The sequence below is a fragment of the Pristiophorus japonicus genome, chromosome 3 (assembly GCF_044704955.1).
Source record: "Pristiophorus japonicus isolate sPriJap1 chromosome 3, sPriJap1.hap1, whole genome shotgun sequence".
NCBI classification, from domain to species: Eukaryota; Metazoa; Chordata; class Chondrichthyes; family Pristiophoridae; genus Pristiophorus; species Pristiophorus japonicus.
Genome location: NC_091979.1, coordinates 240,636,787 through 240,662,484, shown reverse-complemented (window position 1 = coordinate 240,662,484; position 25,698 = coordinate 240,636,787). Strand labels below are relative to the sequence as shown.

Sequence of the window (25,698 nt, the reverse complement as noted above, 5' to 3'; positions counted from 1 at the left end):
AGGCTGATAAATCCCCAGGGCCTGATTGTCTGCACCCTAGAGTACTTAGGGAAGTAGCCCTAGAAATAGTGGATGCATTGGTGATCATTTTCCAACAGTCCATCGACTCTGGAGCAGTTCCTATGGACTGGAGGGTAGCTAATATAACACCACTTTTTAAAAAAGGAGGGAGAGAGAAAACAGGTAATTATAGACTGGTTAGTCTGACATCAGTAGTGGGGAAAATGTTGGAATCAATTATTAAGGATGAAATAGCAGCGCATTTGTAGAGCAGGGACAGGATCGGTCCAAGTCAGCATGGATTTATGAAAGGGAAATAATGCTTGACAAATCTTCTGGAATTTTTTGAGGATGTAACTAGTAGAGTGGGCAAGGGAGAACTAGTGGATGTGGTGTATTTGGACTTTCAAAAGGCCTTTGATAAGGTCCCACATAAGAGATTGGTGTGCAAAATCAAAGCACATGGTATTGGGGGTAATGTACTAACGTGGATAGAGAATTGGTTGTCAGACAGGAAGCAGAGAGTCGAGATAAACGGGTCCTTTTCGGAATGGGAGGCAGTGACTAGCGGAGCACCGCAGGGCTCAGTGCTGGGACCCCAGCTCTTTACAATATATATTAATGATTTGGATGAAGGAATTGAGTGAAATATCTCCAAGTTTGCAGATGACACTAAACTGGGTGGCGGTGTGAGCTGCGAGGAGGATGCTAAGAGGCTGCAGGGTGATTTGGACAGGTTAGGTGAATGGGCAAATGCATGGCAGATGCAGTATAATGTGGATAAATGTGAGGTTATCCATCTTGGTGGCAAAAACACGAAGGCAGAATATTATCTGAATGGCGGAAGATTAGGAAAAGGGGAAGTGCAACGAGACCTGGGTGTCATGGTTCATCAGTCATTGAAAGTTGGCATGCAGCTGCAGCTGGCGGTGAAGGCGGCAAATGGCATGTTGGCCTTCATAGCTAGGGGATTCGAGTATAGGAGCAGGGAGGTCTTACTGCAATTGTCCAGGGCCTTGGTGAGGCCTCACCTGGAATATTGTGTTCAGTTTTGGTCTCCTAATCTGAGGAAGGACGTTCTTGCTATAGAGGGAGTGCAGCGAAGGTTCACCAGACTGATTCCAGGGATGGCTGGACTGACATATGAGGAGAGACTGGATTAACTAGACCTTTATACACTGGAGTTTAGAAGAATGAGAGGGGATCTCATAGAAACGTATAAGATTCTGACGGGACGGGACAGGTTAGCGGGAAGAATGTTCCCGATGTTGGGGAAGTCCAGAACCAGGAGACACAGTCTTAGGATAAGGGGTAGGATATTTAGGACTGAGATGAGGAGAAACTTCTTCACGCAGAGAGTTGTTAACCTGTGGAATTCCCTGCCGCAGAGAGTTGTTGATGTTAGTTCATTGGATATGTTCAAGAGGGAGTTAGATATGGCCATTACGGCTCAAGGGATCAAGAGGTATGGAGAGAAAACAGGAAAGGGATACTGAGGTGAATGATCAGCCATGATCTTATTGAATGGCGGTGCAGGCTCAAAGGGCCGAATGGCCTACTCCTGCACTTATTTTCTATGTTTCTATGTTTTGCAGGGGAATGACCACAGGGGACCCCTGCACTACCTTCCTTGCACGGTTCTTCCTGCTGGTCTTCCATTCCCTATCTGGCTGTGGCCCCTTCACCTGCGGTAAGACCAACTCGCTACACGTGCTACTCACGTCATTCTCAGCATCGTGGATGCTCCAGAGTGAATCCACCCTCAGCTCCAACTCCGCAACCCGGTCCATCAGGAGCTGGAGGCGGATACACTTCCCGCACACGTAGTAGTCAGGAACACTGGAGTCATCCCTGAGTTCCCACATGGTACAGGAGGAGCATAACACGCGACCGAGCTGTCCTGTCATGACTTAACCCTTAGATAGGCAACAACAATGCTATTACTATCCCAGTCTATATTAGAATAACTGAAGCCCCCATTTCACACTCTAGTGCATCAGTACATCATACATAGTTTATGCCTGAAAAACATCAAATCTATTGCAAAACCACAAAAAGTTCAATTCTATTACAGATTGTCCTAGTAACTTGACAGGAAATGCTTAAACAGTTTAATTATTCTATTCACAGCATCTCAAAACAAACACCACAAAACACACAACTGGTTGTGAGCTACAAAGAGATGAGTGAACCACTCGACCAAATTACGTAAAGCTACAGGGAGATATAGTTTATAGGGAACTTCAAAACAAATTAATGATGTCCACAACACTCCCAAATTTGTTTCCGCTTTACTTTGGTACCAGCTTTCAGCAATTTCACTATTTACAGAAACAGAATTCCTTTTGATGCCACATGTTAACTGTTGAATTGGGACCAGGGCCAGCTTTTTGAAATCATATTGACAGTTAGTATTCAGACACATGACAGGAAGTGCTTTTTCTGGAAACTGCAGTAAATGTTGTATTAAAACAATCCAAGCTCAAATCTAAGTAGCTGACACAAAATCAGTATGCAATTGCAGTTGTACAGATTTTAAATTCATTAAATGTTACACTTTGAGGACGTGCTGGGTTTGAGTGCAGAGAAAGAAGTGGAAGAACGGAGGGGGTGGGGGGGGGGAATGCTTTGAATGAAAATCTTACACTCGTCAGGCACACCAAAAAGGTACTGAGTTCTTAAAATATTTCCAGAAGAAGAACATAAGAAATAGGAGCAGGAGTAGGCCATTTGGCCCCTCGAGCCTGCTCCACCATTCAATAAGATCCTGGCTGATCTGATCCTGGCCTCAACTCCACTTCCCTGCCACTCCCCATAACCCTGGACTGCCTCAACATTCAAAATCATGGAAAAAGAAACCACTGGGGGAGCACCTCATAGGGTTGGGTTAAAGTTGACGCCATAATGTACAAGAGTAAAATGCAGCTCATTGATCATTACTCCTGTTCTTCAGTTGCATGCACATCCCTGGTTCTTACAAAATTTTGAACATTGAGCTCAGCCGAGTTCTAATGGGAATCTGCAAAAATGGCAACTATATCCCTTTCTGAATAATGATATTTGAAGAAATTGAAAGAGTTATTTTAAAATACCATGGGAGTGCAAGAAATACTTTTAATGTAAATAGTGCCTAGGGTAAACTTTCACCCCTCCTCACTCACAGGTGGGGGACTTGAATTGCTCGACAGCTTCCAGCAGCCATCCAATACCTTGCCCAGCTGGCTATTCATCCTTGACAGCAGCACATCTATCTGTTGAGTGACATTACAGATAGAATGCATTTCCCCACTGTAGATTTAATTACCACAAAACAGATTCTCCAGATGTAAAATTCAGGCGATACAAAACATTAAGCAGCTCCTGTGGGAGAATGCCCTGAAACGCCTAGCTTAAACATGCAGTGAAATACACACATTGTAAGCTTGTTAAAGATACACCCCATTTACAGCAGTAAGGCAGTTGCATCACTGGTTGCGTACCCAATTGATAGTTGAAGTGATCACTGGATTTGAGAGCCCAGGCCTGTAAAAGTCTTGTGTAACTGCACCCAAAAATGCTTCTGGATGGTTTTTGTGGGAGAGATGGTGGGCCGTTTGGAAAAGAAAATGATTAAAACCTTGAAGCTGTATTCAATTATTTGAAAACTTTTACTTTGCAAATTGTTAGTAGGGATTAACTAATGTTAATTAGTGGTTACAAAAGTGGAAACTTACACCAGCACATTTCGGTTATAAACATCAAGAGCTTTGGGAAGTCAAGGAGCTCACAATTCTGAATTTGGGGTTCAGTTCAATGCTTAACTGACTAATTCAGACTACATTCATCCCATGTTCAATTCCCAGTCTGAATTGTCTGATCACAGCACAGCATCATGACAAGCATGCTGACCACTAGGCCATATCAACAGTGAGCATCATGTATAAGGGGCAGGGGGCAAGTGACAGCACAAGGGAACTGCACATTCATAGATTTATCTCAAGAATTGCCAGCCACCAAAGCTTGAATCAGTTCACAAGGCAAGTGAGAGACAGCAGCTCACATATGAAACTCTCTCAAGACCCAGATCTCGAGTGCCTTAAACCTCCAGCCATGAACAGGTCCTCTCATTACTGGACATTAATAGACATTCAAGGGTCAGTGTGTAAACGTGCAGATTCATATAGAAAGCCTGAAATATGGTATCATGACAATACAGCAACTGCAATTGAAGCATCAGACTACTGCAGAGAACATAATGCCTCACTTAATATATCCCACTTTTGAATATTTTTTTTAAAAATGTAAGCATTAACCAGCTGTCCAAACTACACAAGTTCATCTTTGGGAGTTAAAAAGGAAAGGTTACAATGCAGATTATGCAATGAGTATTATTGCAGCTAGAATGAATGGAATGGAAGGGGAGGTGAATCTGGTCATCAGTTACCTATCATTTTTTTTTCAGTTTCACTTCAATTTTCATACAATGTAAATTGCATCACAAGTCATGATACTAAATGTTAATTGGGTTATAGCAAAGAGTTGACTGCTCTACCCTAGCTCAGCAACACTGCAATTCACAGTTCTTTCAAAATGTCCTACAGTCTACACTTATCCCAAAGTAGCCTTCTGCACTAAAATTCAGACTATCCTAATTTAAATTAAACTTCAAATTAACAGGAGCAGACTGTGCAACTTTAGCCAATCTGGAACTGTTGCACCACAATCTGCATGCATGGTGAACCTGGAATATGCAGTGGGAGTACTGCACCAGAGATAATGTTATCAATAGTAAAGGAATAATACAGTCCTTTTGTTGAAAAACAAAATAAATTTGCAAGGAGAATGCTCCGTATGTGTTAATTAAGCAAAACATTTAATGCCATGTTTTAAACATTTACACACTAGAACAGATGGCTTGCTGTGTTGCAGGGCTGCAACAGTCCCAAACACAACACATTTTTTAGTTTGAACTTTGATCAAATATGTCTTACATTGCAATTTTTCATTAGTCAGAGTTTTGAGTCATGTAAAAGGACAAGCACATGGTTTACAAAATTACATTTGCTAGATTCTAATTTATATATAAAAAATACAGTTAACAGGTCATGCTGTTTCATTGAAATTATTTGGAATTAACATGTGAACGAAAGAAAGGGTGAAACAGAAGGGAAAATTTACAGTAGGAGCCATGACAAAACACAAAGAACTTTTTTTTAATAAAACACAAAAATGGGGGCTGAAAGCAATCCAACACAATAGCATTGGAGGACGCCTCCTCCCAATTTAGGCCTAAATAGAAAACACAACAGATCGAGGAACAATGGTAATTCACGGCTGAAGACACCATGAATATATTTTCAGAAACAGGAAACAAGTTCAATTAAAACTATGGCCACTGGATCTCCTGGGCAGGGCCTCTGACAGGCCTGTCTAATTTCATGGGAGCAAAATTATAAACTGCTACAGCAACACATTTTGTTTTAAGCCTGCATTCACTTTTTTTTTGGACAACCCCACCAAAAGCTTTCAACCTCATATCAGCCAAGGGCACCAGCAAATCTACAAAAAAAAATTCTCTCCTTCTCCCACTACTTATCGCTCTTCTCCTCCACCTCTTATCAGGCCAGAAAGCACTGAATGAGTGAAAGATCAACAGGAAATTTGTCGTTTCAAATCTGTCAACCTCGACTCAGTGATAGCCATTTGCCTTGTGTCAGAAGATCATGGGTTCAAGCTTCACTACAGGAACGCGAGCACAATCTAGGCCAACACTTTAGTGCAGGACTGAGCAAATGCTGCAGTCAGAGGTGGTCTTTCAGATGAGGTGCTAAACAAGATGCCCTGCTGCCCCCTCAGGTGGATGTAAAAGATCCCACAACACTGTTCAAAGAAGAGGAGAGGTCTCCACGTGCCTGGTCAATGTTTATCCCTGCACCCACATGACTAAAACAAGTTATTTGGTAACCAGATTTAAGGTAATTGGCAAAAGAACCAGAGGGGAGGAGAATTTGTTTTACTCAACAAGTTATGATGATCTGGAATACACTGCCTGAAAGGCTGGTGGAAGCAGATTCAATAGTGACTTTCAAAAGGGAATTGGATATATACTCAAACAAAAAAATTTGCATGGCTATGGGACTAATTGGATAGCTCTTTCAAAGAGCCGGCAGAGGCAAGATTTGGGTCCAGAATTGAATATTCCATCTGAGGTCTAACCAGTGCTATATAAAGGTTTAGCATAACTTCCTTGCTTTCGTAATCTGTGCTTGCAGTTAGCATATTTTTTATTAAAAACAGCTGTAGCAACTTGTCCTGCCACCTTCAAACACTGGCCTCCCACATTCTACCCTACGTAAACTAGAGGTGATCCAAAACTTGCCCGTGTCTCCTAACTCGCACCAAGTCCCGCTCACCCAGCCGCACAACAGCACGCCCCCCCACCCCCTGCAGATGTCTGCGCTCCTCTAATTCTGCCCTCCTGAGCATCCATGATTATAAATCGCTCAACCATTGGTGGCCGTGCCTTCTCTTGCCTATGCCCCAAGCTCGGGAACTCCCTGCCTAACCCTCTCCGCCTCTCGATCCTCCTTCAAGTCGCTCCTTAAAATATAATTCTTTGACCAAGTTTTTGGTCACCTGCACTAATTTCTATTTATGCGGCTCAGTGTCAAATTTTTTAAATCTCATAATACTCCTGTGAAGTGCCTTGGGATATTTCACTACGTTAAAGATAATGTGTGTGTGTACGCATGTGTATATATATTACACACACATATATATATTGTTTTTGTGTATGTGACCCTCCAAGTCGCTGTTCTTGCACCCCCTTTTAAAACTGCACCATTTAGTATATATTGTATCTTGTCATTCTTCCTTGCAAAATGCATCACTTTACACACACTGCATTATATTTAATTTGTCACGTGTCTACCCATTTCGCCAGTCTGTCTATGCCCCCCTGAAGTCTGCTACTATCCTCCTCACTTTACTGCATTACCAAGTCATCTGCAAACTTTGAAATTTTGCCTCCTATACGCAAGTCCAGGCCAATATACCTCAAAAAGAGCTGTGGCCCTAATACTAACCCCTGGGGTGGGGGGGGGGGGAAACGTTGCTGTATGCCTCCCTCCAGTCTGATAACCACGTGTTTACCACTGCTCTCGGCTTTGTTACTTAGCCAACTTTGTATCCACGCCACCATTACCCCAGTAATCCCATGGGCTTCGACTTTGCTATGTCTATTATGCGGCACTTTATCAAACACATTTTAAAAGTCCGTATACACATCAACTGCACTAGCTTCAAGAAATTTTACACTAGAAAGATACCTTTGTTAGCAGTGCAGCTTGATGGTCATTTTGAAGTAGCAGAAGCATGCCATATTTGAGCTTCTGGTTACAGAACTATCAATCTCACTCCCCTTTCCCAAAGCCTGTCTCCAGCCGTTCACCCACTTCTAGGATGAAGCAGTGTTGCAAACTTGTGTGCCCAGTGAATAATATCCCATTATCGACATTTTAAGAAACCAGAGCAGTTATGACAGCAAGTTAAAATGACTAAATATGAAAGATCACAGCTCAGTGACTCATACAATTAATATCACAGGGGGAACAGAAAGCTCTCTCATTTGCTGAGTAAATAAACAAGAGAACTTTCCCTTACCCATAGCTGGCCCTGGTCTTACATAGCTCAAACATATGAAAAGAACTCACTATTTACATAGTTATAGCTATAAGCCATAGATGAAGAAATCCTGATTCAGATCATTGTATTCCATTTAGACAGACAACACAATACTGTTGTATCCATGAAATTCTTGCAATATCCAGCAGGCTAGGTAGACCATTAGTCGGTTACACCTTTCCAATACAGCAAACAATTACCAGATTGACAAATGCTCTGTTTCAGTTTTACAAATAACTATCAACATATGTACTTCAACCAGATGAAACCTCCCTCAATTAAAATGAGATGGTGAATATACCTGGAGTTAAAGTTCCAATCACTCTGGCAAAAATGCCACACCTGCAAGCCAAGCTTAAAAAAGTCTACTTACCATCAAGCTAATTAATGAATTCTACTTGCAGAAACACGTGCTAGCGGGGCAACTACCTTAAATGTAAATTTAAAGATTGACGAGTGTGCAATTTTCACTGGTTCTGGCATTAACTTGTTCCAACTATTTCCAAACAAGACCCAGCTCCCATGCAGGAGTTAGCTGATCACAGTACTTTCATGAAAGAGACCACAAGGTGCTCTCAAGCTAAATAGGGTGCCACAAACTGAGAACAAGACAACATTTCTTGATTAACTATATCAATACAGTTGATATAGTTAATCAACAGTTTCAACTTGTAATTTTTGCTAAAATTACAGCAAGAGACAAGACAAGTTGAAACTGTACAGGATCAGACACGCACCCGGGCGGTAACCAAGTCATTCTCACCCTACATCCAAATCAACAGATCTAATCCGAAGAATCCAGATGGGACAACCGGTGCTTATAACGGGAAGGTCCAAGAAGTTTCCCAAAGTAGTCACATGATGATGACCTGATCTAAAAAAAAAAGCAAAAAGCATATTGGGCTGTTTTCCTGAAGGACAGCAGAACTACTCAAATTTCAACGAGTGTTCTCTCCCCAGTATTTCCATAATTTTTGTTTTTTTATTTCAGATTTTTGGCATCTGCTTTTAGCTCAAATTCCAACCTGCATGGATACCAGAAGGAGCATGGTTGGTTCATACTTTCAGGCATAGAATGCATCCACAAGAGGTAGGTAGAAACACTAAATTAAAAGCAAAGTACCAGTCTGCAAACATCCCCAATGATGGCAGTGTCACTATCTTGATATGGACCTTCACTATAAAAGGTGATGAAAATTTTTAGGTCTGAGGCTCTTCACCCACTGAGTGTACGACAGTGGTAATGCAATATAACCTGGGACCTTCTTGGTCTGTGGCTGAGCTAGCTGATCTGAACCCAAATACAGTAGTTGAGGCAATATATAATAAAAGATAGAAATAACGGAAATTAAAATAATCAGCCATGGTTTTGATCCAATGTTTAACCCATGCTAAAAAGTACACAACTATGGATGACGAGTTTTTTTGAACTAAATAACCATTCCAAGAAAGTCACACTATTAAACTGAGGAAACTAGCGTTCCAAGGTTACTCCCATTTCTAAACCAGGCAAAACAAGGTCTGGAATACCCAGAAACTGCCAAATGCAAAAGCAGAGACCCTCTTTCAGCCTACATCGTTGCTATCCCACTTGCTTTGGATTCGGATCCTGACAAAATCTCCACAGGGCTTCAAGATGATACTTCCTCCGGAAAAAAAAAGCACGGATTATGCTCAGTTTCACTAAAGCTAGATCTTCAGGCCCATCTCTAGGATAGCATTAAATCTTACTAATTGCAGCTTTGCACAGTAAAGATATATGATCCCAAAAACATTTAATCGACCAGAACCTCACCCCACCCCCCCCATCCCAATCCCAACCGTAGACTTGCACCCACGCATAACTGCGAAGCAGACTACATTTAGCTCCAGTTGACCACCATGTCAAAAGTACAAATGGCAGTGTTAAAGTAGGTTAACTGACCAACATTGATATTGCTCATGTCATCCTGAACCTTGAAGCTTGAGTATTTGAAACATCACATTTCCCAAGACAATTGACCAAGTATACACCACTCACATTTCCCTTCAAATGGGAAATAATTCAAGGTCTACAAATTGCAAAACAATCCCCATTGATGCCATGAAACTAACTTCAACTTGCTTTTATCTAAATCCAAATCTGTACCTTCCCAATGCTTTAAATTATTTCTTCTGAAAGTACACACGGTGTTAATTCCTGTTACGCACTTATTGCAGATACTGTGAAAATTAGGCCTGTAAAAGCAGTCTCAGCTATTTAAAGTGACTCAGCTAAGATCACATTACGAGCCCTGCTCATAATCCCTGAACACCTCAGCCCAAAATATAAAAACACATTTAAAAAGACCCATTTCTTTCAAATGTGATCCAATGCCACACTGTTGATACAGGCCACCCTCCCCTTCACCTGGACCCTCAGCAGATCCGCTGCTCCTTATGCCTGTGCATTTCACTATCCAGTAGCTCTGGAATGCAAGGTGTGCCAGGATGAGAGAGTGTAAGAAATGGGGAGGGAGGTAGGGAAGAAACTACAAATAAAATTAAGCACATGGAGTTGCTTTCCAACTGTGACAAGTGTCCACCAAGCAAAGCTTTACTAAAGCCTTCAAAGTTGTAAGTGAGTTACTGATGGTTTAGGCCACAGGGTTTTCTCCCACTGTGAATGTAACAAGTCCTTGTTAAATGCAAGGACGCGACTGCTGCTAACAAACCGGAAGTCGTTGCGCATGCACAGTTCGTGGTTTTTTTTTGTTTGTTGTCGCTGGACTTCCCAAAATGAGGAATAAAGAAGTGGATTTAGAGAATTCTGTTAGAACCGTTAACTGTAAATAAAATTCGAACTGAGAGTTTTTTTTTAAGTTGCCGTTTGTCCTTCGAAACAGGGGTGCTTACACTGGAAAAATCACCAGTAACATTAACCCAACCTAGTAACATTAATCCAATCTAGAAACATTAATGAAACTTTATTAATGATGATCCTCCATCTGTTGTGGTGAATATTATTTTTTTTTAAATTTGGGACCAGACAGTTATGCGCAGAAGCACAAGTCTCGCCATAAATGAAATTGAGTTACCTGGCACGCCTCTGCAGAATTTTTTTTTAATCATGTAAATAGAATGGAAGCAGTCACCCCCACAAGTTACTATCCTAAAACTTCCCAGAGTGGTTTTGGCAGAGGACTGGGAGCAGGCTGCCAGAGTGGCATTCAAATTTATTCCATAGACCAAATGTTAAAGGAAACTCAGTGCAGTCGTTCGATCTTCACATTCCAACATTTGTGCAAGCACACAGGGACTCTGGAAATAGTTTTAAACGACTCCACTTCAGGAAGCTGTTTCTTGCTGGTACAGGTACAGACATACTGACAATAGAAGCCACATGTTAACAGCATTTCAGCAAGATTTTCTCTAGATTAACCGTGCACATAGCAATGCAAAGCAAAAACAAAACTGGATTAGAATTTATACTGATGCATTGGACAAATCAAAATTATACCAAAGTCTACTTTTTTTCTGCCCAAAACTCCCAACTGTAATCCTTTCACCTCCACAAAATAAAGCACAGAAAACTGTTAAATTGCCAGAAGCAAACAAATTCAAGTCTCAAATTCATTTTTGGCAAACAAAAGTTATGGTTCAAGAAATTCTATGCTTAAGCCCCCAAGTTCCCACACAAAACAAAGAAAACAAGCCCTCTATAAAATGTTTAGAAACCATGCAAAGGAAAAGCATTAGAAGATGCCTTATGGACAAGAGTGTTGCATGCAGTTACCAGCTGAGCAGATCAGCAAGATTTAAAACAGTCTACAAAAAAATGAATGCAAAGGGAGAAAAATTGAGAAAATCTTTTCTAGTCAGAAAATTGGCAAAATAATAAACACCAATACTACACATGGTGGAAGCAACATACAGCATTAAAATACAAGTCAAGTCTTGTATATATCTGAGCCGTCCATTTAAAGGAAATTCCAGAGACCAGTCGATTTGAATGATTTCATCTCCATAACAGGGGTCAACCAGGCACTTCTTCCCAGATAGCTAACCCTTTAGTTATCAGAAATTGAATTCTATATTTTATTTTCCACTTCCAGAATATATGACGATTGTACCCACCTTTGTTGCTCGTTACCAGGGAAATCAGTGGTGAAATGAACTCTCCAAACCAATACAATGAAAAATCAATATATTGGTTCTAGCAACAAAGAGTAATCCGTTCAATAAAAAAAACACAATATTCTGCCTTAATACGCAGTTACATCACAATAGTGGAATCTTTGTATCAAAGCATAGAAGAAGTTTGCTTTGAAAATAATGTGCAGAATATACCCTCCATATATAAACTCAAATGTGTATCACTGCTGCACATCAATGCCAAATACTTGGAAAAATTAAGAAATTTTGCTATAAACAGCAGCTTTCTAAAGATGACTTTTCAGCCCATCGTGTCCACGAAGTCACACATTGGGGCTGAAATTGTGGTCGGAGGCTTCCCGCGGGCAATTGCCTCCGATCTGAAAAATTTCTACGAATCTACCTGATGGTCCGGGAGGAGCGTGGGATTCCGGTGGGAAGGCCTTCCCTTCCCACGCTGCAAAGCGCGCTCCCATCCTCCAGGTTCCCACGCACAGCACCTGCTCAGCCAATCAGGTACAGTATTCCACAGCTCTCTCATTAATAGCAATGAGAACTCTATATCTACGAGTTCTCACTGCTATGAGAAAAAAAAACATACTAAACATAATAAAAAATAAAAAACACCTCAATTAAAATTAAAAGTTAATAAATATGAGGGAAAAAATTTTGAGTTTTTAAAATTATGGTTAAAAATAAATGTAACGTAGTGGGCAGTGTTTTTTTTTAATTTCATTTAATTATGCGTGCGTTTTTAAACTCTTACGCCTGTAAAAGTAGGCTATACGCCTGATTATCAGGCACAAGAGTTTTGAGGACATTTGCTGGGTAAGATATGAGTAAATACTGCAAAGCTCCAGCTTGACAGATCAGAAAAGCCGGTTTTCAGCACATGCGCATTGTGCACTGAAAACCGGCTTTTGCGATGAAAACCGGCTTTTGCGATGCCTTCCCGGGTCCGTAGACATTCAGTACGGACCTGGGGGAGGCCAGGATTTCCAGCCCAAAAATAACATTTTAAGCCAAAAAAGACAAGCTGATAAGCAATTGATGGGAGAAAATGTAAACAAACACCACAACTTACTCTAGATTCCGTGGTAAGTGTTCCAATCTTTAAACAGTGGTAAACTTCAACCAATCTAAGCATTAACAGACAAGCTGCCATCCAATCTGAAACATCAACTGTCAGACCTCCAGCTAAAAGGCACTTGCAGCTTTTTTCACCTGCTCTGAATGCAGGAGTGAAAGTGGACCCTTTATATAGAGCACATGATAAATGTCAGTAAAATTAAAGACCAGATTTTACTGCGCTCCTCTCACCTGCCAGTAGGTGGCACAACCTAGGGTGATTATTGATGGTTATTCTCTAAATCAGCAAAATGCATGTACTCTCCCGGTATCATTGAAGCAGGGTCACTTAGCCAGAATTATTGTTTACATAGTCCAGGTGATATCAAATATGTTTCTTATGCAACAAAATCCTAAAGTTTCACCATAAACATCTAGCATAAACTTTAAATACTAATCTGGAGTTACAGTAATATTTTAACCGACAATGTCAATTGTTAGTTTAAAAAATGAACTCAATTAAGTGACCAGTTGGGAGTTGCAGTCAGAAGAGTACACAAACAAAAAGACGGCAACAAGACCCACTAAGCTATCCAGACATAATGTAACAGGGTGCACCATCAACCCACCCACTCTCCTAATCCTGCAATCTTCAAGATTGAAGCTCGGAATAGAAAAATGAAATACCCCATTCAGAAAACTCTTAATCTCAACCAGGTGATATGGTAGAGGTGGGAAGTGGAATGAGTCATTCCTTGCTCCATGTGCATTCCTCAGCGATTGTACGAGAGGAAACCCCAACTAATGCTGAATTGAAGCATGGAAGTGTGGGAGGAAGATAAAGCATTTTAAAATTATGAACTAGGTATACTACAGAGCAAGAATAAACTTGCATTCAGATAGCGCCTTATGTCACATCTCAAAGTGTCCCCGAAGGGGTTCAGTCACTGTTGCTTTGTAGGTCATCACAGCAGCCATTTTCTGCACAGCAAGGACTCTCAAAATTAGTGAGCTGAATTACAATCCTAGTTAAACTTATTTTAATTCATGGTACCGGTTGAGAAAACATTGGCCAGTACAGTATGTACCATGGGATCTTTAACATTTATGTAAACATACAGGTTGAACCTCCATCTTTAATGTTTCACCCCAAGGTGCTACACTGTCCTGGATCAGGAATTTGATTCACAACGCTGAGGAAGAAAAAGAAACTTGATCTTAATCACTATTCAGTGACTTTTGCTGGGGGCAGGGGGGGTGTCATGTGGACAAAACCAGATCCAGCTCAAAGGCATGTCCCTCCTCCATCTCAAATAGCAAGCCAACACTCATTGTCTAAGAGGAATGACCATTCAGGCAAGGTATCAAGCGACTGCCAGCACCCATAGAATCAGGCTCTGGCAATAGTTAAGTGGGGAGGAGAAATGGATGAATGCAGAGAAAGAAAGTGAAACTTGTGCACTGTCTTCTCACCAAAAGTGAGGCAATTGTTCTGGTAGACAACAGGATGGTGACGTTTCAGTTGCTACAGATTGGCATCCACTCAAAATGTGAATGATATTTTCTGTTAATCAGCTACAGATCACACACACACACACGCGTATAGGTTACGAAATTTAAAGTGACAAGCATGCACACTCCCAAAGCAGACTGTAAATGTGTTTAAACTGTTAATTTATTATTCCACATTACACTGCTACACATCTTAACAGACCGCAGAATTCACAAACTGCTAATATCAAGACTAGCTGAGGACTCCACAAACAGGTCCTACAACACCATGTGTCTCATATTATGTCCTGTTTGTTGGATTTCTCATGCTATCACTGCTACTACTTAACTATCTCCTGATCTCCATTTAAGCACTTCAGGAGGTGGTGCATGTATGTTGCTTCTCTTTCAAATGCTGTTCATCTGCAACATCTTCCAGTGTGAAGGGTCTACACCCGAAACATTAGCTGAATGTTTCCAGCATTTTCTGTTTGCTACGAACCCCGCCCAAGAATAAATTACAATGCTGCTTCCAGAGGCTGCAAATACCACCGTGACAAATGATTTTGCTCCCTAACTCCAGAAGCAAAGTGCTCATTGATATTTGCACTCACCCATGGATCTGCTATTTTATTTGGACTCTGTGGGCTAAGCCCTCAGCCGATCCCTATAATCCAACAATGCTATTTTACTATTGCCAGCCTGTATGGACTGTAAGATATTGAGGTAGGTCTGTATCCAAAATGGTAATGCTAAACACATTTGTGCTCTAAAGTCACATTTAACTGTCCCTGAATCCACACAGTGAGTGAATTCAGCATAATGGGAATTGATCAATGGGAGCAGTTCCACAATATAAAAGGGATGCAAGCCTCGGCTTCCTCTTCCTATGCATTACTGCAATCTGGTGTTTTTGTTCTCAAGTCAGCACGTTTTTTACAATTACTCCATCCTCACTCAGATATACTCACGGTTTTACCAGGATTAACTAGCCCATACTAGCTATCTATCTTACATTACAGAACAACATATTCTAAAAGACAGCCAACACCCTAGAATATTTGAAAACTGCAAGTCACGATGAATCTAATGGCACAAGTCACGACCTCATGACGCTCAGTGGATAACTCTCCTTCCATGCTGGAGAAACTTCAGAATGACAGATTAATAAGCTGAAACTTCCAAATGCAAATTATGAGCGATGTTAGCTAATGAAAAGTATAAAACTGTTTTGGCTTGCAAGATTACCTACTAAAAAAAGTCTTTACAAGGCCAAGAGCGACAGCAATTTAAACCTCTTTCCACCCACAACATTTTGTCCTTTTTGTTCCCCTGTTCAAAGTTCATCATCGGCAGTCCCTCGAAATCAAGGAAGACTTGCTTCCACTCTAAAAGTGAGTTCTCAGGTGACTGTACAGTCCAATACGGGAACCACAGTCCCTGTCAGAGGTGGGGCAGACAGACGTTGAAGAAAAGGATGGGTGGGGAGCCTGGTTTGCCGCACGCTCCTTCTGCTGCCTGCACTTGTTTTCTGCGTGCTCTCGGCGACGAAACTCGAGATGCTCAGCGCCCAAGGTTCAGCATCACTGGTGCCAGCAGCCCTCCAGTACCTGAGTCAAAAGGCATTCTTACGGACATTAATTTTAAAAGTCTCGCATTTATTAGCTCCTTTCACAATGTCAGGATGTCCCAAAGCACTTTACAGCCAATTTAGTACTTTGGGCTCAAATTTGACCCACCTGTTTCTTCGGCGCACTCATGAGACGCGCCGACTTCCTAGGCTCAAAACGGCACCAAAAAGATGTCCCCCGGATTCTGGCCGTTCTGTTGACTCTCCCGGGGCTTGGCGTGGTGATTCCATTGGGGGGGGAGGGGGGGGGCGCGGAGTTAGGGCCCTGCACGTGAAAGAGTGCCGGCAGCACTGCGCATGCGCAGTGGAGCGTTCGCGCATGCGCAGTAGTGAACAACGTTGGCATTCGGCCACGCACCAGCCGGCTTGTTGACTTCCCGGGCCAGAGTTAGGAAGGTAGGACTTAAAAGTTTTATTTTTTTATTTCTTCTTGATCGTTTTTATGCTTCTTGAATGTTGTTGTGCTTTGTAAGGTCCTCTCCGCTTCCCTTCCCGCCCCTATCTCTGGCTACCTGCGCTGATTTTTAACTCTCAAGGGTTTTCTGTGCGGCCACATACACTGGCCTAAGTTAGGTTGGAGTAACTATTAGCTGTCCAAAGTGGCTTAAATGGCTAAAACTGGTACAGGTAGCTGGTAATATCCCCTTTTGAAAAAAAAACTAAACTAAAAAAATCCTAACTAACTCACTTACACTGGCGCAAATTGAATGTGCAAAATAGGGATTAAGATATTCCAGAAAAATCAAGTTGCTCCAAAAAAAGAGCAACTCCTGGGCAATTTTGGGCCCTTTAAGTGTAGTCACTGCTGGAATGTTGGAAACATGGCAATCAATTTGCATACAGCAAGGTCCCACAAACAGCAATGAGATAATGACCAGATAATAAGGTTGTGATGTTGGTTGAGTGATAAATATTGACCAGAAAACCAGGGAGAATTCCCCTGCTCTTCTTTAAATAGCACCATGGGATATTTTACATCCAGCCAAGGCAGGCAGGCATGCCTTAGCTCCATATACGACAGTGCGGCACTCCCTCAGTGCAGCACTGCAACATCAGTTTGTATTATGCACTCAAGTCTCTGGAGTGGGGCTCGGAGGAGGAGAGGTTACAGCAGTGCTTGGCACGTGTACAGTCCATACACAAACCATGCACAGATTTAAACCACTATAATGTGAATCAACATTCAATACCGATAAATAAATTAAATTCAGCCTTTGCATTAATTTGCCCTGTCATAGGTTTTCAAACTGGAGTCTTCCAGACCCTCGGTTGTCAGCAACGAGATCCACAAGGTCATTACAATTCTGGCTGTCTAGTTCCCAGGCATACATATCAGAGTTGCGATCCCAATGCTTAGGGAAGGACTTGTTGATTTACATTATTTCTGTTGACGTAGACTAACAAGCTTTTTCTGCACAATAGCACCGTTTTTCTTTGGTTAGCGAACTGCCTTTTGAAAGTTGTAGAGGAATGACACAATGTATACATGTGCGTGTGCACACATGCAAATAATAGCCCAGAGATTAGTGACAACATCTGTTTTCCAGTACTGTACTGTACCCCTTGAATAATGCCGATCATCCGGCACATTAAAAGCTCCAACACCACTCTGTCCATAACCCACACCACTATCTATTTGTGCACAAGATCACCAATTTGAAATATGAAGAGACCATTGAGGAAACAGCTTCTTCCAGCGTGGCATTATGTTTCCATGGTTGCTTATTTTACATGCCACACAAAGCAGGGTATTCACTTCCCAACATAGGTGAACGTGATACCAGGATGCACACAGACAATTATTTACAATCAAGCTCAATTCTGCTACTGTATTTTTTTTTGCAAATTCTTGCTTGGTTCATGCAGGCCTGCCGATGTGTTTCTGGGTCAGGTATTCCCACATTTTTTTCTTATCTCAGTATATTTATGATCAGCCTTGGCATGTTTGCACAACCACTTGAAACAACCGTCCAGCACAGAAGAGCATTGCAGAAGATCTGCAAACTGAAAAGCAGGCAAGTCGGCCTATGCCTTCACTGCACTTCCAATTGGAGGGGAAGGGAGTAAATTCTCCCCCTCAGAGATTATTATACCCTTCAAATCCTAGCAAGGACTTTAATGTTTCCAGGTCCACCCCGCAAAAAAGCCAGCCAAGTGGCTACTTTGATCTCTACGTAGTTGAGTTTTGAAGCGCAGGACAGAATGAAGAGGCCTACCTCAGCACAGCAGCCTTGTGCAAGTGTCCTACAATTATTGTATATTTAAACTGTAGTTACCAGAATCAGAATGCATACTCAGTAGGGCTCCAAATAAGCCTGAAAATATCCATCTTTATAATGCAACTGCATATGTGCCTAGAATGTCTCTGAAGTACAAAAGACACTGTCTGGACAGAATGTCCTCATCAGTCAATAGATACATTTATGTCCACCCAAACCCACAGTATTTGTATGCCATCAACATTCCTTGTGTGAACTCAAAAGATGAGAGTCTCAATTTTAGTTGTTTGTGTTACGCATCAGCAAATGATCTGCTTTTGGAAGATTGTCCTCAGTAACAAAATAGCTGCCAATGTCTCTTTTTTACGTGAAGACTTCCTGAAAATGTTTAGGATTGGTGCATTACAGGACTAAATTTTAGACATTCTATTTTAGCAATCACTGAAAAAAGCAGCACTAGAAATTAAGCAGGATAAATACAAATGTCAAATCCATTTTAGCTGATTAGAGATAGGAAATAGGAAAAGTAAGTTCTACCCACAATTTATACTTAACTACGTTGCAAACAGATAGCAAGAACAGTCTATCCTAAAGACTGTTGTAAAGACGTGCTTGTCCCCCAAAATGAAGATAAAATAAGAGTCATTTAAACAAACTAGACTTCCATACAGTATGCTACTCAGCCCCTTCCCAAGCTCTCCTTCAAATGCAACTTTTGTTGGGGGAGGAGGTAGAATCAAGATTCCAACAGATCCCATTTAAAATAACTGAAATCTCAGGTACTTGATGCACTCATCAATGAGAACGAGACCAATCCCAACCATCTCCGACTCAAACACATGGTTTGAAAGGAGGAGAAAGGTTTTAACCTACTTGTGCAAGGTCACACTTTGAAGAAATCTCCCCCCCCAAAAAAAAAACTAGAATCCAAGAGTTTCAGTACCTCAACTCTCAAGATATGTGGAGAGAAAAAGATATGCGAAGAGAAAAAGATTAGTGAAGACAAATGTAGGTCCCTTGCAGTCAGAATCAGGTGAATTTATAATGGGGAACAAAGAAATGGCAGGTCAATTGAACAAATACTTTGGTTCTGTCTTCACTGAGGAAGACACAAATAACCTTCCAGAAATACTAGGGGACCGAGGGTCTAGCGAGAAGGAGGAACTGAAGGAAATCCTTATTAGTCAGGAAATTGTGTTAGGGAAATTGATGGGATTGAAGGCCGATAAATCTCCAGGGCCTGATAGTCTGCTTCCCAGAGTACTTAAGGAAGTGGCCCTAGAAATAGTGGATACATTGGTGGTCATTTTCCAACATTCTGGATCAGTTCCTATGTATTGGAGGGAAGCTAATGTAACCCTACTTTTTAAAAAAAGGAGGGAGAGAGAAAACAGGAAATTATAGACCGGTTAGCCTGACATCAGTAGTGGGGAAAATGTTGGAATCACTTATTAAATAGCAGCATATTTAGAAAGCAGTGACAGGATCGGTCCAAGTCAGCATGGATTTATGAAAGGGAAATCATGCTTGACAAATCTTCTAGAGTTTGAGGATGTAACTAGTAGAGTGGACAAGGGAGGACCAGTCGATGTGGTGTATTTGGACTTTCAAAAGGCTTTTTAACAAGGTCCTACACAAGAGATTGGTGTGCAAAATTAAAACACATGGTATTGGAGGTAATGTATTGATGTGGATAGAGAACTGGTTGGCAGACAGGAAGCAAAGAGTAGGAATAAACGGGTCCTTTTCAGAATGGCAGGCAGTGACTAGTGGGATATCACAAGGTTCAGTGCTGGGACCCCAGCTAGTTACAATATACATTAATGATTTAGACAAAGGAATTTAATGTAATATCTCCAAGTTTGCAGATGACAGTAAGCTGGGTGGCAGTGAGCTGTGAGGAGGATGCCAAGAGGCTGCAGGGTGACTTGGACAGGTTAGGTGAGTGGGCAAATGCATGGCAGATGCAGTATAATGTAGGTAAATGTGAGGTTATCCACTTTGGGGGCAAAAACACGAAGGCAGATTATCTGAATAGTGACAAGATTAGGAAAAAGCGAGGTAGGTGCAACAAGACCTGGGTGTCATGGTACATCAGTCATTTAAAATTAGCATGCAGGTACAGCAGGCGGTGAAGAAGACAAATGGCATGTTGGCCTTCATAGCGAGAGGATTGGAGTATAGGAGCAGGGAGGTCTTACTGCAGTTGCACAGGGCCTTGGTGAGGCCACACCTTGAATATTGTGTACAGTTTTGGTCTCCTAATCTGAGGAAAGACATTCTTGTCATTGAGTTGAGTGCAGCGAAGGTTCACCAGACTGATTCCAGGGATGGCTGGACTGACATATGAAGAAAGACTGGATCGCCTAGGCTTATATTCACTGGAATTTAGAAGAATGAGAGGGGATCTCATAGAAACATATAAAATTCTGATGGGATTGGACAGGTTAGATGCAGGAAGAATGTTCCCAATTTTGTGGAAGTCCAGAACCAGGGGTCACAGTCCAAGGATAAGGGTTGAGCCAAAAAGCACTGAGATGAGGAGAAACTTCTTCACTCAGAGAATTGTGACCCTGTGGAATTCTCTACCACAGAAAGTTGTTGAGGCCAGTTCGTCAGATATATTCAAAAGGGAGTTAGATGTGGCCCTTACGGCTAAAGGGATCAAGGGGTATGGAGAGAAAGCAGGAATGGGGTACTGAAGTTGCATGATCAGCCATGATCATATTGAATAGTGGTGCAGGCTCGAAGGGGCAAATGGCCTACTCCTGCACCTATTTTCTATGCTTCTATGTTTCTAAGATGCAGATTTATGGGCACCAGTCCTTTTTAGCCCGAGACTTGCAAAGAAACTTTCGAGATGGTTTTAAACTGTGGATTAATTTCAATAAAATGTAGTTCGTAGAATCATTGAAATTTACAGCACCAGAGGCCGTCATTCGGCCCATAGTTTATGTATGGGTTCAGTTACAGCGCTCTCTCCCCTAAAAGTGTTACAATTTGCTGGGGAATTTCTTCCATATCTTTCAACACTTGTCTTTCTAAACATTACTTTTAAAAAGTAGGTTTGAGTAGTAGATTCCCCACCCAGCAGCTCCTCCCCCCACCCGGCACCACAAACAATTTCTGGTTTGCTCAGACAAACCTCAACTTTCCAAAGATATTTTTAAAACAATGTCAGTTTGCATGCATTTTCTCTTTCCCTCTCCTGCTCCACTCTAACCCTTCAAGAGATTTATTGGGGAAATGCTCCCAATTTACTTTCTAAGCTCTGTTCTTTCCAAAGATGATTTACCAACAACAAACTGTAGACTGATGTGTAGCTGCTCCTTTTCCTTCAGGCTACAGAAGAAGTCCTCTGCAGAAGATAATTCACAAATGCACAGCAAAATACAGATCGGTGTGTAGTTACAGCCATTCTCTTCCCCCCCACCCCACCACCACTTTGATTTGTAGTTTCACAGCAAAACGACTCTGGCCTTTCCAAGAATAATTCAAATAAAATGCAATGCGGAACAATGGGCATCTATTGCCCTCACTCTGTTGCAATTTAACAAGGAAACTCTACCAAAGATATTTTTAACTCTGGTTTCTCTAAAGATAAAATGAAATCGGGATCAATGCACAGCTGTATCTATTCTCCTTTCTAACCTGAGAAACTTTTTATTTTAAGTTACTTTTTAAATGAAAGAAAATCAAATGCAGTTCGAGGTCTAGCTGCAGTTATTGCCCTTCAACCCCCATAGTTCTGTAGCTTAATGGGGAAAAATATATTAAAAATATCCAAAAATATATTAAATCCTGATCGCCTCAAAAGAAATACAATTGAAATTCAGACTGGAGGTGAAGCTATTTATTCCTCCCTCTAGATTTACATTTTAAATGAAGCATCTCTCCCCAAAAAATTATTTATAACACTAATCTTGCCTGCGAAATAAAATTCAAATCCAAGCTTCTCTTTGGCTTTGCAGTTTTATGGGAAAAGCTTCCAAAATGATAAAATTATTCCCGCACCTTTCCCTTTTTAGGTTTGCAATTGAAAATGGTGAAACTCACCAAAATTTATATACAAATCTCAAAAATTTACTGCACAGGAGGCAGCCATTTGGCCCATCGTGTCTGTGTGGGCCCAAAAAAAGCTATCCAGCCTAATCACACTTTCCAGCTCTTAGTCCATAACCCTGTAAGGTTATGGCACTTCAAGCACATATCCTTTTAAATGTGATGAGAGTTTCTGCCTCCACTACCCTTTCAGGCAGTGAGTTCCAGACCTCAACCACTCTGGGTGAAAAATATTTCTCAACTATCTTCCAATCCTACTAATTACTTTAAATCATTGCTCTGAGTTATTGACCTCTCGAAGGGAAACAGGTCCATCCTATCCACTATATCTAGGCCCCTCTTAATTTTGTACACCTCAATCAAGTCTCCCCTCAGCTTCCTCTGTTCCAAAGAAAACAACTCCAACCTATGCAATCTTGAACTCTTTTATCTTTTTCCACTAGAGACAATATGGAGATTTACGAGGATGTTGCCAGGACTGGGGAATTTAAGCTACGAGGAAAGATTGGGTAGGCTGGGGTTGTTGTCTTTGGAAGAGAGATTTAATTGAGATGTATAAAATTATGAGGGGCCTAGATAGAGTAAATAGGAAGGACCCATTTCCCTTAACAGACATCAGTAACCAGGGGGCATTGAGTTAAAGCAGAAGGATTAGAGGGGAGTTGAGGAGAGCTTTTTTCACCCAAAGGGTGATGGGGATTTGGAACACTCTGCCTAAAAGGGTGGTAGAGGCAGAAACCCTCATCGCATTTAAAAAGTACTTGGACATGCACTTGAAGTGCCGTAACCTACAGGACTACGGACAAGAGCTGGAATATCTGCGCTCCTCTAATTCTGCCCTCTTGAGCAACCCTGATTATAATCACTCAACCATTGGTGGCTGTGCCTTCCGCTGCCTGTAAGCTCTGAAATTCTTTCCCTAAACCTCTTCTCCTTACATCTGCCCTAGTTTCTCCTTATGTAGCAGTGTCAAACTTTGTTTTATAACACCCCTGTGAAGTGCCTTGGGACATTTTACTACGTTAAAGGCACTACATAAATACAAACTGTTGTTGAAAATGGAATTAGCAAAGACTTACATTTATACAGCACTTTTCACAACCATCAGACGTCCCAAAGCACTTTACCGACAATTAAGTAATTTTGAAGTTCAGTCACTGTACTGCGGCAGGAAACACAACAGCCAATTTGCGCTCAGCAAGCTCCCACAAACAGCAACATTTCAAGTTTTAATTATGTTAGTTGAGGGATAAACATTGATCAGGAAACCAGGGAGAACTCCCCTGCTCTTCTTCGAAATAGTGCCATGGGATATTTTCCGCCCACCGAAGGGAGAGCAGAAGGGGGGCCTCAGTTTACCGTCTCATCCTGGTCAATATTTATACCTCAATCAACAACAAAAAAAAACAGATTATCTGGTCATCATCACACTGCTGTTTGTGGCAGCTTGCTTGTGTGCAAATTGGCTGCCGCCATTTCCTACATCACAGTGACTACACGTCAAAAGTACTTCATTGGTTGTAAAGCGCTTGGAGACGTGCGGTGGTCGTGAAAGTCTTTCTTTCATCCGAAAGACGGCACCTCCGACAGCACAGAGGGAAGCGTCAGTCTGAATTTTGTTTTTCTATGTGCTCAAGTCGCTGTGGAATGGGACTAAAAAAACACACAACTTTCTGACAGAGGCCAGAGAGAGTGAGTTTTCTCTCCACAGATGTTGCCTGACCCACTGAGATTTCCAGCATTTTCTGTTTTTATTCCAGATATATATATATATTAGAGAGATCCATTGTAAGTTCTTTTTTTAAACACTGGCCAGGGGGAGCCACAGACACGATGGGCCGAAGGGTGCCTTCCTCCTAAATCGCCCTTAAATAAATCTCTTATGTGTGATTTAATACCAAATGTTGGACAACTCATGATGTTTCCTCCCCTTTTTCAGGCTTCGGGCGGGGGGGGGGGGCAGAAGATACCTTGACGCAGTCGATCGGGTACATCACGCAGTGCTCCAGCACGCCGGCCACGGCTCCGGCGATCATATGGGTGGAGGTGGAAGCGGTCTCGGGAAGGCTCTCGTACTCTGGCTCGATGCTGCTGCTATTACTGCTGGTGCTCTTCTCCTCCGAGAAATTGTCCATAATATTGAGCAAACGGCGGGGCGGAGACGGCGGGTTCACCGAGATGTGGAAGAAAGGGGACGGTTGCGGCAACGAAGAAGACGACGACGACGGCGTGGAGACGGACGGCGAGGAGGAAGAAGAGGCGGCCGCGATGTTGCTGCTGCTGCCGCCGCCGCTCAGGAGACTGGAGGCCTTGCTGTTACCGTTGGCGATCGCTTCGGCCCGCTCCGGTACTTTGATCCTCACGCCATCGTTTCCAAATTCCATCGGGGAAGGAAAAGAAAACTTGGCGGTTTTTTCCCCCTCACCCACCTTATTTTTTTCCCCTCTCACACACACACGTTATTATTTTTTCTTCATTCGACGGACCGGCCTTTTTTTTTATAAACAGCCGGCCGCATCCCCTCCCCTCACGGTCACTATCATCATCATCCTCCTCCTCCTCCTGCTGCTGCTGCTTGCTGCTCCGGGCCTCGCTCGCAGCGGGATCGAGAAGGGGGTCAAAATGGGGGCCGAACGGCTCTGACGTACCTCAATTTTTTGTTTCCCAACCCCTCTCACTTGTCCGCTCAACCCAGGCGGGGAGGGAGAGGGGGGTGGGCGTGAATGGAACACGACCCGCCCACATTTTACTCTTCCAGCCTTCCCATTGGTCGGAACTTCTGATTGACACCGCCGCTTTTACCGCTCCCCCTCTCCCCATTGGCTGCCCGCGCCTGTCCATCAACGGCCGCCGCCCTCATCACTCAGGTTGCACGCGCTGTCGAGAGAGAAGAGGGAGGGGGAGGGGGTTGGGTTTCTCTCTTTCTCTCCCCCCCAGTCCCCGCCCTTCAATATCCACATCTAGCATTGCGATTGGCTCCGCCGCCACCCGTTGTCCTTTCTGATTGGCGGCTCGCCCTGTCACTCGGGGGTGCAGCGGGTTGGGTTGCGCGCCAGGCATAGGCAACCGCCACGAGGGAAGTATTCCAATCAGTGGCGGGAAACTCTGTCACATGATTAATTACTTAGTGTTGCAATAGCGTTTAAGCTGTTCCCAGCACAGGAGAGAAAGGTCACTTCATTCACAGTGGATCCCGAAGCGGTGGTTATTATTAATGCAAAAAGTACAGAAGTGTGCAATACTTTGCAATGACCTAATTGTTACTAAAGTCCTCTAAAATCGGATTTCCTTTCCAGCTTTCAAAACAGAACAAACCCTTATCCAGTCATCATAAAACCAAACATGCAATAATCATTTGGGAGTGTGGAAATCAGGGAAATGTTGGGAATGTCACAATAACAAACTATTTAAACACTTTAATACCTAAACCTCTCTGCCTCTCAACCTTTCTTT

General features: G+C 42.3%; 1 protein-coding gene across 1 annotated transcript in view; it reads right to left on the bottom strand.

Annotated features, from left to right (window-relative positions):
* slc25a28 (solute carrier family 25 member 28) overlaps nt 1-24,956 on the bottom strand; it is a 68,769-nt gene extending 43,813 nt beyond the window's left edge. The window contains exon 1 of the mRNA XM_070876466.1: nt 24,216-24,956. Within this exon, the coding sequence (XP_070732567.1) occupies nt 24,216-24,629 (414 nt within the window). The 5' untranslated portion in view covers nt 24,630-24,956. The remainder of the gene's footprint in view (nt 1-24,215) is intronic.
* Between the last annotated feature and the right edge of the window lie 742 nt (nt 24,957-25,698).